Source organism: Numenius arquata, chromosome 8 (assembly GCF_964106895.1).
Source record: "Numenius arquata chromosome 8, bNumArq3.hap1.1, whole genome shotgun sequence".
Lineage (NCBI taxonomy): Eukaryota > Metazoa > Chordata > Aves > Charadriiformes > Scolopacidae > Numenius > Numenius arquata.
In genome coordinates, this window is record NC_133583.1 from 49107194 (window position 1) to 49125866 (window position 18673).

At 37.5% G+C, this 18673-nt stretch overlaps 1 protein-coding gene across 2 annotated transcripts in view; it reads left to right on the plus strand.

Annotated features, from left to right (window-relative positions):
- The window catches only part of PIGK (phosphatidylinositol glycan anchor biosynthesis class K), a 70506-nt gene that overhangs the window by 8911 nt on the left and 42922 nt on the right, over positions 1-18673 (plus strand). For both annotated transcript variants that reach the window (XM_074152003.1, XM_074152002.1), the window contains 5 exons: positions 245-356; positions 715-811; positions 1158-1275; positions 2086-2196; positions 6919-7091. In XM_074152003.1, the coding sequence (XP_074008104.1) occupies positions 245-356; positions 715-811; positions 1158-1275; positions 2086-2196; positions 6919-7091 (611 nt within the window). The remainder of the gene's footprint in view (positions 1-244; positions 357-714; positions 812-1157; positions 1276-2085; positions 2197-6918; positions 7092-18673) is intronic.

Genomic DNA, 18673 nt, shown 5'->3' on the forward strand with positions numbered 1-18673 from the left:
TGGATATAATTAAGCAACAGGCTTATGTTAGTGAGATAAAGTAAAAGGTACCAAATGATTGTGAACCTGCAGCAAAACCTTAAACAGAAAATGTCTGTTTACGTAGTTTATACCGTTCAATATTATATCTCATTAGATACAATGTGTATTTTGGTGTTCTATTATTTCATTTATGTCACTCAGCCTACAGTTTTTAATCAATATTTTTCTCTTTAGAAAAATTACGTTATGCTTCTATTCATAGGTTACTGTTGAAAATTTCTTGCGTGTATTAACAGGAAGAATCCCACCAAGCACACCGCGGTCTAAACGTCTTCTTTCTGATGACAGAAGCAATATTCTAATATATATGACAGGTAATTACAGGTTTCTGTATACAAATTATTGATGTTTGTTGTTCAGTTGGATGGGCCTGTTTGAAAGCATGAAATCCCATCAGGAGTCCAAACAAACAAAAGGATCAACAGAAGGATTTTTTTCTTTTTCTAGCATGTCATACTAAGAAAGAAAAAACCTGCAAGGCAGTACTTAGCAAGTATCATTTCCAGTTTAAAGGATGTAGGTGTACTGTTCTTACTGTACTAATATTTTCTTTTGCTGGAGTCTGTTTAGAGAAAGAGAATTGTTTTTGCCTTTTTTTTAGAGAAATGATCAACCAGTTTGAATAGGCAAGTATGTAGGTTAAAGGAAGATAACTTCTGATTTTTCTGTCAGGCCATGGTGGAAATGGTTTCCTAAAATTTCAAGATTCTGAAGAAATCACAAATGTAGAACTTGCTGATGCCTTTGAACAAATGTGGCAGAAAAGAAGGTAAGATAAAAGCATTATTTAGAGGTTAAATACTGTATTTCACAAACGTGCCTGAAGTCTTAATGGTAGGCCTTGCTTACCTTCAGCAGTGATATATCGGTTGTACATAAAACTTCGTGAAAGTTTGCATTCAAAAAGAAGAGTTTTAATTTTTGGTTTCAGCTTGCTGCAGTTACAGCTGCTCAAATGTATTGCTTTGACTAAACTCACATCTTAAAATTAATCAGTGTGAACTCTTTTGTTCCTTTGTTTCCTAGCAGCTGTCCTGGTAACTAAAAAGCAAAGTGTGTATATGTTGTTTCGATTTAAAGAGAGATGGGTTAGGAGGCTGTTTTATTTCTTTCAGGTACAATGAATTGTTGTTTATTATTGATACTTGTCAAGGAGCATCCATGTATGAACGATTTTATTCACCTAATATAATGGCCTTGGCTAGCAGTCAAGTTGGAGAAGATTCTTTATCAGTAAGTAGACTTTTTTGATCCTGAAGACAATTTTCAGAATGCCTGACTGAAAAGCACAGGTCCTATTCACTTGTGACTAAAATTTTCCCGTCTCGCTGCCGAATGTGTAAGGCATTTAATTACAAAGTGCGGTTTTGACAAAACTTGTAAGTGTACTTTTCCTGCTTGTTTTTGTGCGCTGTCCCAAAGAACCGGGATAATGGTGGATTTCTGTGCTTGCTGCCCAATTTATGCATTGCCTAGGATGGGAAGAAGTTTTATGGGAGGACTACTGGGAGATAAGTGTGATACGTGATATTGAATATTCAATCAAGGACTTCTTACACTTGATAGATATATATACAAAAAAAAGCCACTACCTTTCACCTGCTGTAATTATATCCCAGCTGAATTACAGAAGTAGTGATAGGAGGGAGATCCCAGCCAGACCAAAACCAGCAGGTCAGGATTACTTAAACCTGCACAGTGCTGTAAGATAAGCTGTCTCTCCCAGCCCTGTTTTACAAGTCCGAAGAAGCTCAGGGCAGCCCACAAACCTGTACTGGACTATTAAGAAAGGGTTCCCTGCTTTTTGGCAAACGTGGAGATTACCAGGATATAGTCTAAAAAAATGAAGGTACACTGTATTATTCAGCTTGTCAACAATATGTTTCTTCGTGGCTAGTCATTTTCTTTGCATAATTTGCCTCAGATAAACAAAAAAAACCATTGTGCTTAACTTTTGTAACATGCTATTATATTCTGTTCCCCCTCCTAAACATTGAGTTCTCTCCTGCAAATACCCAATAACTGCTGTGTGTTGTTTTTAAGCATCAACCTGATCTTGGGATTGGCGTTCATCTTATGGACAGATACACATTCTATGTGCTTGAGTTCTTGGAAGAAATTCATCCGGCCAGTCAGACAAATATGAATGACCTAGTAAGTAGAATACTCAACATTCATGAATATGCTAATGACTTCAACAGTTTCAAAACTAATTTATTTTGTCCGTAGGGTTCTCCAGATACTTCTTGTTCCCCTGCTGTTTCTCTCAGAAGCAGCTTTGGGAGGAGAGTCTTTTTGCCATTATTAAATGCAATACTACTGTAACACTTTAAGTATTGTCTTCAGTGTGAATTTTTCTGGCTACAGAAAAAGTTAGTCAGATTATTATTTTTTTTATTAATTGAAAAATGAATAAAGTATTCATTAAATGTTCGTTTCAATAGAATGAAGTAGTTGCACGTGAAAAAATGATAGTAGGAAGCTTCTAAAATCAGCTTAATGGATAGTGGACATGTTGCAGATGTGGAAAGGTAGTCATTGGTATTGTTTTGCAAAGGTGATTAAACAGTTGAAATTATAACTGCACTCACAAATGCCTGCAGAGACTAATTTCTCTGTATATCTGCTTAGATTCCAGAGCAAGATATGTCCAAATCCAACAGCTTTTGGAGTTAATTATATCTTAGGTAAATACTAACTGTAGCTTTCAGGTATGAGGCAGAAGAGAAAAAACTAACAACCCGCAACCAGATAACCTATGACAAAATGTATGAAAATGCCTCTAACAGATGTATACACTGGTGAGATGACTTAAAAAGTGAACATATTTTACTTACTATATTAACCCTTGATACCTGTTGCAATACTAGTTTTATTGTAGTAATAAGCTGTGCTTTGGTGCCTTGTAGCTGTAAATCCTGACATGCTGTGTCAGTGATCTCAGAGTCACCACTTACAGAACACATTGTCTTTGATTCATTTCTGTAAAAGGAGCAGCTGCTCAAAAGTTTTCTGCCACCCCCTGTCTACAGAGGATGGTGTTATCCTGGCTGCTAGATGTGTAGTAGAATTCACTCTAAACAGCCCACACTTAACAGATTTTTATGTTGATACAGAATTGATTCAGTGACTAAGATTCAAGACTCTTTTACTAGCATGGGAATGGAATTCTGTCCTGTAATTTAATGCCTTCTGATCATGGGATACAGATAACTTTAAAATAAATCTTGTTAAAGAAGAATATGCAATCTCTTTATTGATGAAGTGTCTTCTAGCCAGTTCATTCAGACAGCATTGTAGAACTCTATTCTGTAAACCAGAAAATGAAGGGATGTTAAAAAAAGTCATAAAAAATGAACAGTGATTTCTACTGTATAAGACACCATCTGGGAAGTGGTGTGATTAGTCTAGTCAGCTAGATACTAATCCAGTTGTTGGGAAAATTTGTTAGCTTGGCCAGCAGTTTACCTTTTGAGCTCTTTGTCAAAGATATCTAGACATTCTCCCTTGTGGTTTTTTGTTTTTTGGTTGGTTTTTTTTTTTTTCCTATATGACAAATGCTCAGGAAGAGCTGTGGGAAGTTACCCCATACTGGTAAATTCCTTACATCATGTAAGTCATAGTATGTTATCAGTCTGCTTATTGTCGCTCTGGGAAGCGAAGAGAATGGACCCAAATACATCATGATTTGTGATGATCATGTACTGAATCCTAATATGCACATATTTCAGAAAACATGACCTCCTGATTTTGAGTTGGTGCTTTTCAGGCTTTCATCTTAGCGTTCCCAGATGACATGGTGTTAGTCGGTGGTAAGGATATAAGCCTATTTAGTGCCAACAGTTATAGCGGGTACTTTGGCACAGGAATGCACTTAGTGTTGTGCTGGTTTAAGAGCAAAGATACACCGCTTATCCAAGTCTGATTTTTTTTAAAGTTAATGCTTTCAAAACTCACGATAACGTATTAAGTGGCTCACTAACTAGCTTTAAAATTATTAGCTAATATTTAGTTTTCTGATCTTTTCATATGTCAAATGTCTGCTCTTTTAGAGGTAGGGTGTATTTGTTACACTGCTTCTATCCCATCACCTCTTTACTTTTCTCCAACCACTCTTAAAACAGCTTCTCTTCACATCCACCTAAGATTTGGATATTGCATTCCTGCAAAGAATGAGACATCTTTTTTCATAATCCACTCCACCTACTCCCCACCTGCTCCATCTGTGTTGCTAAGGGATAGAAAAAAGCTGTGCAAATGACTGACTTTCTGCTTGATCACAATTCCAAAAAAGTAAAGACTAAATTGAAATGTCACACATCTGAACTTTTAAAATAAGATTCAAATAAATTTCTAAATGAGATATTATTTGTCATAAAATAGCTAAAAATGATGTTAAGAAAATTCAAGATAATAAAGTTCCTATTCTGGGGAAGTGTTTAGCTTTATTTGAATAGTATGTTGATTTTTCCAAGTTTTTTAAAATAAGATATGAACAAATGTGTTTCATCTAGCCAGTGTTTGCCTTTTCTTTTTTTTGTCAGAAGACCTCAGTTATTGGTGTTAGTCTGCTGTGATAATTGCTGTGTGGTCTTTCTTTTCTCACACTGATACTGGATGGATAGATTCTTAATACTGAAGTCGTCTTCTCAGTACCATTGCATGTTTTTGTTCGAGATTAATCTCAACTTCTTATGGTAGGGAATTGTTGTGGGAGAGGTTAGAAATAGTTAGGTACAGTATAAATTTCCCACTTCCAGTGCTGATGCAGTTGTTTTTGGGACATTTACACTCTTGAGAGCTTAGAAGAGAGACTTAAAGGTATAACTGCAGCATAGATTTATGCATCAAATAGCAGGATTAAAACAAATACTTAGCTTTTATAACTTCAGAGACTTTTTTTTTTTTATGTTTGTGCCCTTCATTGGAGCAGAGTTGAAGAAAATTGATTGCACTTTGGTGAAACTGAAACTTAAGAGGGTTTGTGCGCATTGACAAGTGGCTTTGGGAAGCGTGATGCTGATGAGTCTAGTTCATTTTCACTTCACAGGGAGGATAACAGATTTCATCTGCCCCTGTCTTTTCTTTAGCAGCTGTGTGATACTCTGCCAAGAGAGTTGGGAATCATTAAAAAAAGAGTTCAGTGGTTATGTGTGCTTGTATGCTTCAATTAAGGTAAAGGTGAAAGTGAGCTGAAGTCTCCCTGGACCAGCAGCCTAATGCTGTCTGCTTCCGGGCTTAGATGAAAAAGACAAGGTATGAAAGAGAAACTGTAATGGAGCAAAAAGGAGAAATGAGGAGATCCTCTATGAAGAAAACCAGGTACATTGTTTCCTCTCTGGGAAACTTTTTAAATGTAGGCTCTTGTCCTAGGAGAAGGAGCAGCACAAGCCCATGCGTTCTTTGTCAGGTTGAGCACAGAATTTCTGCTAGGAACTATGGGCTGAAACTCACAGGTTTTGTCAGTCATAATCTGGGATAATTGAGGCTGCATCTGCATTGACCTAATTAGGACCTGTGATTTTGTCTTAAGAGTGTAACCTTCTAAGAGCTGACCCATGATGTAGTTAGGTACATGAGCTCTAGGTCCAGTGACTGATGGACCCGTTTGTGAAAATCACTCGGAATGGACAATAGTAAGTTGAATGGACAGCAATATTTGCTCATGAAACCGTCCACAGCACTGTAGAGCCAGTGCCTCTGTGTAGCAGGGGTGTGTGTGTGGCTCCCGTGGCTCGTAGGAGTGTGTTTGGTTGTGAAGTGCCTTCTAAGGATTGAGACATGATCTCAGCTTTCCAAGCTTGTCAAGGAGGCTAGAGAGAGTGAGGCCTTGGGCTGCATTTCTTGGCAATTTAAGCTATGTAGCATTATTAATAAAAGTGCAAACAAGTTATTATATTACATCATGTGCATTACAAGATCCCTTGAAAGAAGGAATCTATCCAGATGGGGAATATTAGAGACTTTTGTGACAAGTGTGGTAGGACTTGTGCAAAAAAGGCATTGTGTCCAGAATGCATTGGTTTTGCCTTGAATATCTGCTGGGTATGTACCAATCTTGTTATTTAATAGGTGTGCTGTTTTGTCAGATACTCTAAATGTGTCAGATCTGTCACTGTTACATCTGCTCATTTTCTGCAAATGTACCTTTATACAGTATTGAGTCCATTGAGTCCAGTTTGTTAGTGCTGGTTTTGTCTTCCAGGAGTTGCAGTGTGTGATGGATATAGAGGATCTGATATGTAGACAAAATACATAGGTAAAATAAATAATAAGGTATATAACTAATGTATAGGTTTTACAGGATGTCTCTGTGAACTTAATGTACATAAACCACCTTTGATATTTGAAGATCCTAATTCTGCATTAATTTGCAGGCTGTAAACTAGAAATAAGACCAGGACATTTTTTCTTTTCAATTAAAATGTAAATTCTTGCTTCTTTATGAAGCCTTTACTATTAGCTACTTATCAAAGCTTGCTTTATCTTGCCTGCCTCCCTTTGGTAAATATGAAGAATTTATAACCACTTGCGTTTTTTGGATGGTTATAGCAGCATTGCTGCATCTATATTCAGAAATACATTTGTGCATTTAATCAATTAGACGTAATTGATGGTTGGCTTTCACAGAAGCATTTCTGAATTCAAACAGCGTAATTGTGAGGATAAAGGTTTTCTGAAATGCATAATCAAGATGTTTATGCCTTTTAATGTTTTTGTTCAATCATTTTTTTCAGCTGTCGGGCTTGTACTGAAATTAATGCAGGTTATGTGTGGCATTTATCTTTCTTTTTATAGCAATTTCATTTTGGAAAGTTTATGTAAAGACTATTGATGAATAAGGGACAGGATGTAATTGTCCATCTTGGTTTTCAGTTTCAGGTCTGTCCAAAAAGTTTATGCGTTTCCACACCTGGGCACCGAACTGATCTCTTTCAGCGGGACCCTCAAAACGTTCTGATAACAGACTTCTTCGGCAGTGTGAGAAAGGTGGAAATTACAGCAGAGACAATTTCTTTGGACCGTGACTTAGCTGGTTTTGAAAGCGAGTAAGTAGTCACTGTTTAGACTTGATTTATATAGCTCTATACCACAGAAACAAGTAAGTCGTATAACTGTTAAGGAAAGAACTCCGATTTCCTGTCATTTCTTACAAAGAATCAGGGAGTTAGTACGGACCTGCTGCTACTGATAAAGTTGGGTTTGTTAGCTGAAAATTTTCTGTTTAAAAATTGTCACTACTTTATTCAGGCTTGTAAATAAATACTGCTATAGACCAAGGTGTGGGTGTCAACAATAAAAAAAAATTACTCTAAAATTTTCTTTCTTCCTTAGCATTTCTTCTTTAATGTGCAGACACATTTTCTTACTGTCAATTCCTGTTTGTAATAGTTTACTCCCTCACTTAAGCTCTGAAAATAAGCCAACGGTTAGTTGTTTTATAACCACTAGCATTTTAATAAATGCTTTGTTCTTGTTCTGTGAATTCTGTGGCTTTTGACATTAACTGTCCTGAGAATTTCTGTTGCTGAAATGCAGTGATTCATTTGAATAGAATTGCTGGTGGAAGTTCATTGATAGAAGCTGTGACAGGGCTTCCATTACTTTGTGGATAAAGAAAGAATTATAAACTGTGTATTTTTGGTATTCTGTTGCCACCTATTGGGAACATGGGAAGGAAGATGTGCTTGTAGAGTTTATTTGGTATTGTACTTCCATCTCTGTTGCATCTTTTGTGTTTCATGATACAGTCCTTTAGGAGGGGAAAAAAAAAAAAGAAAGACTGAAATAGTCTGCTGTAACAGGGATGAGATATTTTTCAAGACATAAATTTATGTAAATTATTGTCTATCTTTTTGTTTACTTTTGCTCAAATCAAAGAACAAGTTAGTGGATAGCAGCTTTATTAATTTTAATGATAACAGTAACTCTGGTCATCATAATTAAAAATATCCTACATGGTTTAGTGTGTTTCATGTTTTATTTTCATACTGTATTTTTATCTGTATCATGCACATTAGTACTAACCATATATACCTGAAGCTAATTTTGTGACTTCCTAGTTTGGAACAGTACTTAGTGATGCTAAATTTGTTTTTTTCTCTGAAGAATAAAAAAGCTTTTGGCAAATAATGGATGTTTTGCCAGTCAAAAACCATGATGAAAACATACCCATGTGGGTTTCGAATTTGTGGACAATTAAAAGGAGAAAGAGGTTTTGGATGACACTACTGTTCTGAAACAGGAAATGACTGGTTGGGATTTTCAGCTTTTATTTTTTAGTTAGTTTGGAGCCAATTTGTGAGGGGTTTTTAGGTATCTGACACACTACTGAATTGGGCATGTGGAAGCAATGTTGAGCAACGGGCACTCAGGCGCAGAGAGGAATATTGTTCTTGCGAAATGTTCTGATATTTAATGGAAGCTGTAATACGTTATCATGGCAATTCCAGTTAATTTAAATCTGTGAAATTGGAAGGGATGGGAACATTCTGGTTTAATAGCTGAATAGTTCTCCTTTAGCTTGAGGGAATCTTTGAGAACGTGTACATGTAGGAGCAGAAGCACACAGCAGCAGCTTATGGAATACTGCCTCGTGTCTGTAACATGTATGACCATTTTTAAGTGGTCTCGTGTAAAACAGTAAGTTATTCATTGCCCTCTATCCAGGTACAATTTTCCAAAAAAAATACTTCAGTTCTCAATTTCTTGTTACTGCTTTGGAAGAGTTTATAGGGAATGTGTTTTTAATGGAGAAGAAACTATGGACTTTGTAGAAAAGTGCTGGAAAACTGTAGTATAGTTGTATAGATAGTGGTGTTGAGTGCTTAATAAATTCCTTAAACAGAATTCTGAGGTCAGTATCTCTTGGTATGATGGATCTGTTTTGCTATAACAAATTTAAGAGTTATAGCCTGAAGTTAATTTATTAGTTAAAAATTTAATGTTTTTTAAAAATGTAGTTTTGGAAGGTCTGCTCTGCAAATACTAGTTACTCTGGTTTTATTTAAAGAATATTATAAACGTTACACACATCTATTTCTGAGGGTGTTAAGAAGTCAGAACGTTTCACAAATAGTGTGATCTTCGAATACCTATTACCCAGATTGTCTCAAATTAATATAAGAATAACCCTTCAATGAAAGAATGGGAGTGCATCTTCTTAACCTCCTTAGTGTTAGTTAAACCATTCTGTGCCTTTTAGGAATGTGGTGGCTGTTGACACCCCAGATTGCGCTCTTGCCTAAAATAGCTAGGGAAAGATGGGGCTAGCACAGCCTGGTTCAGTCATTTGGGTATCACTGGGAGAGATCGAAACCAAGCTTATTAAATATTAATAACCCTTCCAAATTAGTCATGAATAATCTTGTTCATGCCTAGTATTTGAAAAGCCTTTGAGAAGAAGGAAAAAAAGTCAAGTAGACTTGAACTTGTGCCCCTTAAGGGTTTGCACGAAGAATTTACCAGGAAGTATCTGATAGATCACTAGTATAAATTTTTATGTATTACATTGATTACTGAGTGTGCAGATCTCTTTTTATTCTGACAATCTATGCCGAATCTTGTTTTTTGCTTTTTTCTGTGTTGCATTCCAGTTACTTTTTTTTTTTTCCTAAGAGATAATTTGTAGAGATTTTATTGGTTTAATATTTGATACAGTCTCTTGGCCTCATTCCTTTATGAATCATTTCCTTATTGTTTTATTCTTTCCTCAATGCTAGCTTGATACAAGTTTTCTTTTCCCTTTACACACTGGTGGCAGTAGAATGCTACAGAATATTTCTGTTGCAGCATATAACCAGAAAATGAAATACAGACCTCAACTCTCTGTCAGAGTGTTAAGTAGTCCGCATTAGGTTTGTTTGTTTGAAAGTTGCAAGTGTCATACGTGTAGATAAGGGCATTAAAAAACAAACGAGCAAAAGAGGTAAACCACTGATTACGCAGATAATGAGTAAAGAAGATGCCGTCACGTGAGGCATGTCCACGTATTGGGATGGTACTGCTGGCAGGCTCTTCAAGTTTTCATCTAACCCACTGCTGTTACTTTGCCAAATCTTTTCAACACAACTTTGTTCTGTTGTTACCCAATTGCTTAGCAATTACTTCCTACTCCGGATCCGCTCCCAGGCTCGGCGTGAGCTGTAGCCGCGCAGCCAGATCAGAGCTGGCAGTTTCACATTGAGCACCAGCCGTGACATTTGACGACTGAGGCCTTTGAAGTTTCCTTTGGCTTTGGCTGAGACTCGTACAAAGAAACAACTAGTAATTAAGTAAAAGAAGAGGCTTTCTTTCTCTCTATCCCCGTAGTAGTAGGTGAATATTGGTGAGTTAAAGCTTTAAAAAAATAAAAAGAAGAATCCTCTGCTGCTCCTGTCTTTATAACAGTTTCAATCTAAGCTGTGTTCACTTCAAAGGGCTGGTTCTGTGGCTGCCGCAGTCCTGACTGGGTTTGTAGCTGCCAATTTTAGCACAAAACCTGACAGTCTAGGGGTTCTGGGGCTTCAGCTGATTCTATTTTGTCTAAATCCCCATGAAAGAGCAAAAAGTAAACATTAAGGAGTAGAAGAAATCCTACATCCTTAGAGAAGGAGCCTTGCAGAGTTTAGTATATCTGATAAATTAGAAGTCTGGCTCTTAAACTTGGGTTGTAACTCTACAGCCAGTTGGAACACTTCCCCTTTTCAGCTCCTGTCATGAGGAAAAGATGTGTATCAGCGGAAAGCGTTGGTTAAAATTGGGATGAATGTTTCTCTTGAGGGTAGTAAGATGTGAATTAAAGACAGCGTCATATAAAACCATCCTAGTTTCATTGCTTTTGAGAATTGGGCTTCATATTTAATACTTCTGTAAGGAGAATTGTGCTACTGCTGGCAGTGACTGTTCTCCTAAAAATAAATAAATCGGCCACTTGTGTTAGAAAGGAAGCTTGTGTAACAGAGAATAATTGTGAGTAATTGGTTCATTTGCAGTATGTTAATAGCTAATGTTCTCTCAATCTACCCCTTTTTTTGTGTTAGTGGCTCTTTTCTGTCTCCTTCCTGTCCTTTCTTCTTTTCCACCAGTTATTTTCTGTTTGAGCGTAGTAAGTAAAGCTCCTGTTTTGTGTTCCTGAATCCATGGGGATCCAGTTTATCGTAGAATCATAGAATGGTTAGAGTTGGATGGAACCTTAAAGATCATGGAGTTCCAACCCCCTGCCATGGGCAGGGACACCTCCCACCAGACTGGCTTGCTCAAAGCCCCGTCCAGCCTGGCCTTGGTTTGCGAACCAATAGGTAATTTTTTGACTAGTAAATGCAGTTCAGCTCAGGTTTTTCTTAAAACAAAAAAGGCTGGGTTTGTTCTGAGAGGTCGTGCTCGTTTTTTTTTACCAGGTGCCTCAGGTTTGTAAGACTTGGAAGAACTACAGATCATTTTTAGGACTAATTCTGAAAGCTCTTGTTCCCCGAGAAATCCCCACTTCTCGTTTGCATTTTTGTTTTGCCTCCCTCCCTCTTTGCGTGAAGGCTTTGAAAGACGGAACCCGCTGTATGTGTTCCGTGACAGCAATTTGCGGTGCCGGGGGTCGGTGGGTCCCAGCCCCGGGCCGGGCGGCGGCGGTGCCGGGCGGGCGCCGGCAGGTGGCGGCCTTGCAGCGGGCGAGCGGCGGCCCGGGGGTGTGCAACGGGGCTGAATGGGGACGGGGAGGCTGGCTTGGGGTGGGGGGGTTTCTTCTTCCCACCCCCGCCTTTGTATGATAGTTTGAAATAGCTTTAGGTGGGGGAGGAAAGGGGGAGTTGAACTTTAAACCTTGTGGAAATGTAACGTGTTTCAGAGTAATGTATAAATAGGAAAAGTAGTTACAAATTAGCAGGTCTTTACTAATTTGTATTGAATTGGCAGTGGGTTTATGAAGCTGTTAATTCCAGGTAGCACTGTTTTTCTGGGAACATCGTCAGATGGATTAACTAATTTTATTTTTTTTTTTTCACAAAACACATTAATCAGTTACACATGTAGTATATTTTCCTCTAATGCCTTTGCGTTATAGCACAATACATTTGTAATTGTGGATTTTTTGATCCACGTGTGTTTTAATAGACTACAAGTAATGAAAAAGGATGGGTGAACTAATACTTGCCGTTAAATATTATTGCTATATTTCTTAAAGTATTTTGTGAATATTTGGTTTTTCTTTGCTTGCCTGGGTAGACGAATATATACATATGCACATCACAGAATGATAGGGGGTTGGAAGGGACCTCTGGAGATCATCTAGTCCAACCCCCCTGCCAAAGCAGGTCCTCCTAGATCAGGTTGCACAGGAACTTGTCCAGGCGGGTTTGGAATGTCTCCAGGGATGGAGACTCCACCACCTCTTTGGGTAGCCTGTTCCAGTGCCCTGCCACTCTCAAAGTGAAGAAGTTCCTACATATACTCCTATACCTGTTAGTGTAAAAGAAGTTTTCAAGATAATGCAACCAAAATTAAGATGAAGGCTATAGTAGGAGAAAGTATATAGGAGGGTACAATATCACTAGTATAACATCAGTATAAAGTAAATAACAATGGCTTAACAATATCAAAAGGAGCTGCAGGTATAAATTGTGTTGGGAAGACTTTAAGTACACTAAAGTGTTGTGCTTGGTAATTACAGTCTCTATTTAGCAAGCTATTTTAAAAAGCAACTTTGAACAATATATTATTTGTTCATTTGAAAACTTTTTTTTGACCCTGCTTTTTGCCAGATCTTTGGGGGTTTTTTGTAACAAAATATGTTTTGTTGCAAAAATATAGTTCTTGAGTCAGATTTTCTTCGGTCTTAGATGATTTTTTCCTCTTCCTCCAACTTCTAGTGGGGATTTGTGTGGCATCCTGCACTTCTAGGAGAAATCTTTGGCTCTTAGAATGAAGTTCTGTTTCTATTATTTCACATTGTTTTTAGTAGAATGCTACTTTGCTGAACCTACATATAGGTATTCCTATGTATAATTTTAATAGGCATTGACATCAAAACAAACCTCGTCTGTACAGGTGCTGTAAAGCACACGATAGTCAACAGCAATATTTTTGTTAACTTCAGATCTTGAATCAAGTCTGGAAGCTACGTGTTCTTCATAAGTGACTTGCATATGCCAGTTGACCTAGCACTGTTATGTGATAAACAAGTAATGTGTAAAATTGTTGCATGGCAGTTTCAGAGGGAGGTCTTAAGTAAATACCCAGAAGTCATAGGATATTCAGTCTAGAGTTTTTATTTCATTTTCTTTACCCGCTCATTTTTACATCTTTCCTATGTAGTATTCTTACTTTGTCTCATTATTTCTTCTTCACCTCTTCTCCCTTGTGTGATATTTACCTGCTATTATCTTTGCGGTTGAGTGGTCTGCTCTATAATTCTAGTTTCCTGAAGTGCTCATTAGTCTTTCTAGTGCTCTTTATATGGAGGTCTTGGCTTGATCTTCTTCCTTTGCTGTCCAGGGGCTAAACGCAAATTAATGCCTGTTCTTAGAAGTGCTTCTGTAGTTGTGTACTGTATGTCCACTCAAGGCGACCGCACAAACAGTTGTACTATTTGGCATAAGTCTGACCAGGAAGTATTTTAATGTAATTTTTGGCATGTTTTCAGCACTTTTAAGATAGCATGACAATGTCAGTAAAATTCTATTATTATTACTTCCTTCCTGTCAAAAGTATCAGAGCTGCTGCTGTTTGTTAGGATACGCTTTTTGTATGATTAAGAAGAAAATTTCTAGGAGGTAGAAAAAATGGGGGCAAAGAGCAAACAGGCAGCTTGAAGCGGTGATTATGGGACTGTTAGGTCTTTGGAATTTAGTGGCCAAGCGTATGTTAGCATTGCTTATGCCCCAGAAATGAATGTGGGCACATAACTATTGAGTCTCCGGGGCTCAAGCAACATTACTGTTCTTTTTTTTAACATGGTATTAAGGCATATGCAAATGCTCTTAGTCTTTCCCTGTTTTGATATTGTGAAAAAGCTTACACTTGTTTTTTTTAAGTGCCTGAGGGATTACCTTCCAGATGGTCAGAGATTTCTACCACTGAAAATTCATGTCTTGTCCAAAGCTGTGGGGGAGCAAGGGGCATTCTGCCTTCACAACACATTTATATAACTGATGGCTAAAAGACCATAAAATGATCTCTATCTGCATCTCCCAGCCCTCCCAGTAGGAGAGACTCTTCTCAAGTCAGGTATTTGGTAGACCAAAGCTCTTGTCATAGAACTATTAAATTTACTACTTAAATACAAGTCCTTGGAAGCCCTATTGATTTTGGTAAGCTGCATGATGGTCTGGAAGATAGTAAGATGTTTCCCTGCATGCTTATTTCTGAAGGCTCTACTACACTCAGAGAAGCTGTGCTTTGTAGTGAGCATGCTAAGGGCCCTAGTTCTTTAGCAAAAGAGTGAGTTGTGAGAGGAGAAAAGCTGAACTCAAAAAAAAAAAAAAAAAAAAAGCATTGCATTATTGCTAGGCACGTCTTTTCTATCCAGTTAGGTGTTTGAATAGACCAGTGCGAATTTCTGGCAATAGGAGAGTAAGAAAGTCACAATTGCATCAAAGGATTGAAAGAAAACTAGAGGTGATTATAAAAGGCAATTCTGATCACATAAAGAAGTTGATTTACAGATGGCTTGCTGAACACTGTTTAATATTACTTTACAAAATGAGATTGTTTTATGTGCTTGGTCAAGGGTATCTGAAATCTATAGAAACTGTGGGAGGGGAAATAACAGATGCTGAATATGTCTACCAAAGTGCCCAAGCTACTGCTAAGATTATTGTATGAAATTTGTAGGACAGCAGAATATTATCTATGTGGTAAGATTGATCTTTCAGGAAAAGAAAGTAATTCTGTAAACAAAGGACTTAGTAGAAAATGAGATTTATTCAGCATCTTTGCAGGCAGGAGGCCATGATTGCATGAAAGGTTGGTATTGGTAAATACCAGGAGAAACAAACAAAAAGTAATGAAGCACAATGGAGTGTTTTGCATCCCCTGAAGCGGAAAAAGGAAAAAAGAGGAAAGTGGGATACAAAGGGAGTTGGAGGAATAGCTATTTAAGGGTTGGATACATTTTACTTTTTGAATCCTAGCAAACTTACTTCAGTTGGCTCCAGTTAACTATTTAGAGGTTCCCGGGGCTGCAAGGGAATATAGTTGCAACTGTGGATGTTCAGCTTTTCATAGAATGGCGGCAGCTCATCTCTGTTGTGCCAGTTACTGCTAAAAAAGCAGGACTAAATTGGCCAAAGATATACATAATATTGAAAAAGAACTAAAAGGCATGAAAACCCCTTAGTTGTCTGCCTAGAGGTCTGATGGAACATAAAGACAGGCAGGATTTCTCTTCCACAAAATGAACTGGAATTTCCTAATGTGTGTATATGTGTAGAGGCGCATTCATATTTTGTAATACAGCATCAGAATTTATTACCACTGAAAACAGTATATTCTCGTATCATAAATGGAACAAACACATTTTCATTGCAAACTGAAATGACTAGTTTTTATATAATCAAACTGTGTTCCTTATGGATGCAGGAATGATTCACTGGACTTCCAAAAAATATGAATTGAAACCATCAGTATTGTTTAGGCAATTCTGCTTTTACTCTGTACGTGCTATGCAGAATTAGGGGACAGCTCTAATATTCTGTATTACCTGAATATTAATATATTCTCTATTACCTGAATAGCATCCTGGTGACTGGCAAGTATGAGGATTTAGGAGCACATTTGGGGAGGGAGAGTGTGTCTCCCTCCCGAGTGTTCAGGCATGAACAGTTCAATCCAGTAGTTGCCAACAGAAGGCAAGACCACAGTGGAGGGTAGGATTTCCTTTCTTGCAGGGAAGGGAAGAATAAATATTGAGTATTGATATTCACAGTTGCTTTAGCACAAGTTCCTTGAATTATAAGATAGTTTTTTTAAGTTTCTGTTCCTACTGGTTAAAAAAAATTGTTGCTGAAGTCTAGCTGATGTACAAGTTTGTTCCAATGCTAAGGGCATGGTTGATCAGAAACTGAAACAATTAACTATGTTGGAACGTTCTCCTGCCTCCCGTTACTGGATTCTTAATTTTACAGTGATATTTTCTGTGTAATTCTCTGTATAATTGCTATGTAAAAAATACAAAAAAAACAATTCTGCAGGGACCAGATGCAGAGGAAAATACTGGCCATGTATTGGTACAATTTTAGACATTAATTGAAGCATAAGGAAAAACTCTGCTAATTTTGCAGAATAATATTCTACAGATTCTAACCTTTAGATAGATAGTATGTTTTCACTCTTTTTTTATTTCTTATCTCAATATTTTAAAATGTTTATTAGATTATTGCTTTTTCGGTGATATGAATGATAAATGACAGACATTTGGATTAATACAGCTTCAGAGGGTGTTGTGGAAGGGTACTTTGCAGAAGTGAGCTACCTCTTGTACTTACTCTGCAAAAAGTTTGAATTCACGTTTAACATTCGGAATCTGAGTATCCCCATCAAGTTAACCATTACTGAAAGTGAGTTTGCTGGCCTAGGACACTGCGTGTTCTTAACCCAAAGCTGGGCTCATTTATTCTGCTTAGAAAAGCCAAATTGGGTATCAGAGTTAACCACTAAAATACACATCCCACCTTACGTATCCGTACCGTAGCTGGTCCCAGGCAGTTTGTTAGACTGTTTAACTTGTACTCTGCTGTGATGTCAGAGCCTGCTGCCCTCCCTGGGAGGGAGATTAACTGCAAGGAGAGAACAGATGGTCTTTCTGCTCCTCACCGAGGGCACTGTATCATGGAGGGGGGCAGAGTTAATCTGTGGCGAGGATGCTCTAGCCAGAGTGGCTGAAGGCATCCTGCTGGATGGCAGGACTTGCATTTCGGTTTGCGTAGACCCCATATGGGCTCTTAGAAGGACAGGAGGGCTGGGGCTGCTTGGTGCCAATATGTTTTCCCCATGGCTGCCTTCCTGGAACTGCAGTCCAGAGCGACGGTTCTGCTGGCAGAAGCTTTCCTAAACTAGGGACAAATCTGGCTTGGAGATTATACATCTGAATTTCTTCCTGAGCAGCACAGTGCTTTGAAGGATAGGAATGGTTAGATATTCTATGCAATTGGAAAGACTGCTTAAGTGTAAACTGTGAAAGAAGCAGATAAGTGTAGGTTTTTCCTGTAGTTCCACAGTAGCTATTTAAATTTGACAGGTGGGGTAGTGCATATAATATTATAATTGTATTAAATAATTCAAATGAGATAAAAATCAGAAAGGGTTACTTGTGTTCCTGGATGATTTCTGGTCCTGTGTTACTTGCAAGTGAGACATTTTGCCATAGGCATGTTTCAGCTGCTCTAAAATTTCAGTAATATTTTTCTGTTTGAAATAGTAGGACAAAAGTTACATCTCTACATATTTAGCAATTTATGACTCATTTTAGTTTGTGAGAATATAATGAACCCTATAGTTACTGTAAGGTTTATCTCAATTTAACTGTAACATAATATTTAAGCTTCATAGTTCCCCACTGACTAGTATTTTTTTTCTATTGGTTACTTAAGAGTCTGAACCATGACTTCCCGCTAGAATAAAATAGGAATGAAGACTGCTTGCTGTAGGTCTAAATTTTATCTGGGGAATTGGAGCAGAACAGCCACTAAGTGAAACTGCTCTAAATCTCAGCCATAGAGGACGTAACCTCTGTTTCTTCCTTAGCTGTCAAATAGAGTGCCCTAGTTCCTTTTTCCCTTTGTGTGTGGTTTCCCTCTGATACAGTTTTTACTAATAGGTACTTTATTATAAAATGTTCTGAGCTGACTTCTATCTTATTATGTGCTTAGGATTTTTTACAAATGTCTCCATAAAAATATACGGTGTATCTGTAGAATAGATAAATCTGCACTATGCTGTAATGTTTTAAAACTGGAAACTGTGTATAAAATGTGCACAAAAAATGTGGTTAAATGGAAAATTGTCCTAAAAACAGAATATTTCTATGTGGTTTGCAAATCTAATGGCACTATTGAAAGATATTAGACTGCATATTAATCTGTGGGTTTATAAAGTAGTTTAGGAAGGACAGGAGAAAGTATTACACTAGCTGTGGCAGGAAGACTTTTCATGCCATAGATTCAAAGGTGGTTTATGTCAGTGGTTGTTCTAAATATTTTATAGCAATAATTGTTGTATTTAAAGTGATGTGTGTTTGTCTGTTCAGTTACTAATGAGCAAACATCTTAAGAAGCACCATGAAAACAGATTTCCCAGTTGCCATTCTTGGGGATGCTTCCAGCAGCACTGGTGACTGTTAAAAGGTTACGGAGTGGGATGTGGTTCCAGTTTGGTGATGGAGTGTGGGGAAAAGAAATGTATTGGCGGTGTACATATTCTGCAAACAGAGGGCTTCCATTACTGGTCACAAAATTCTTATTATATCGCACTATCAGGGTTTTATGCAAACATAATCATTTTTTTAACACCGTGAGAGAGTATACATGAGTCATTTGGTAATTATGTGCCAAATTATGACTGTTCTTAAATTCAGCTAATACTAAATATAAAGCATTTAAAATTACAGTGCAGTTCTTGAAAGATTATCATTATCACTGTGTTGAATTTTGTGTACACATATGTG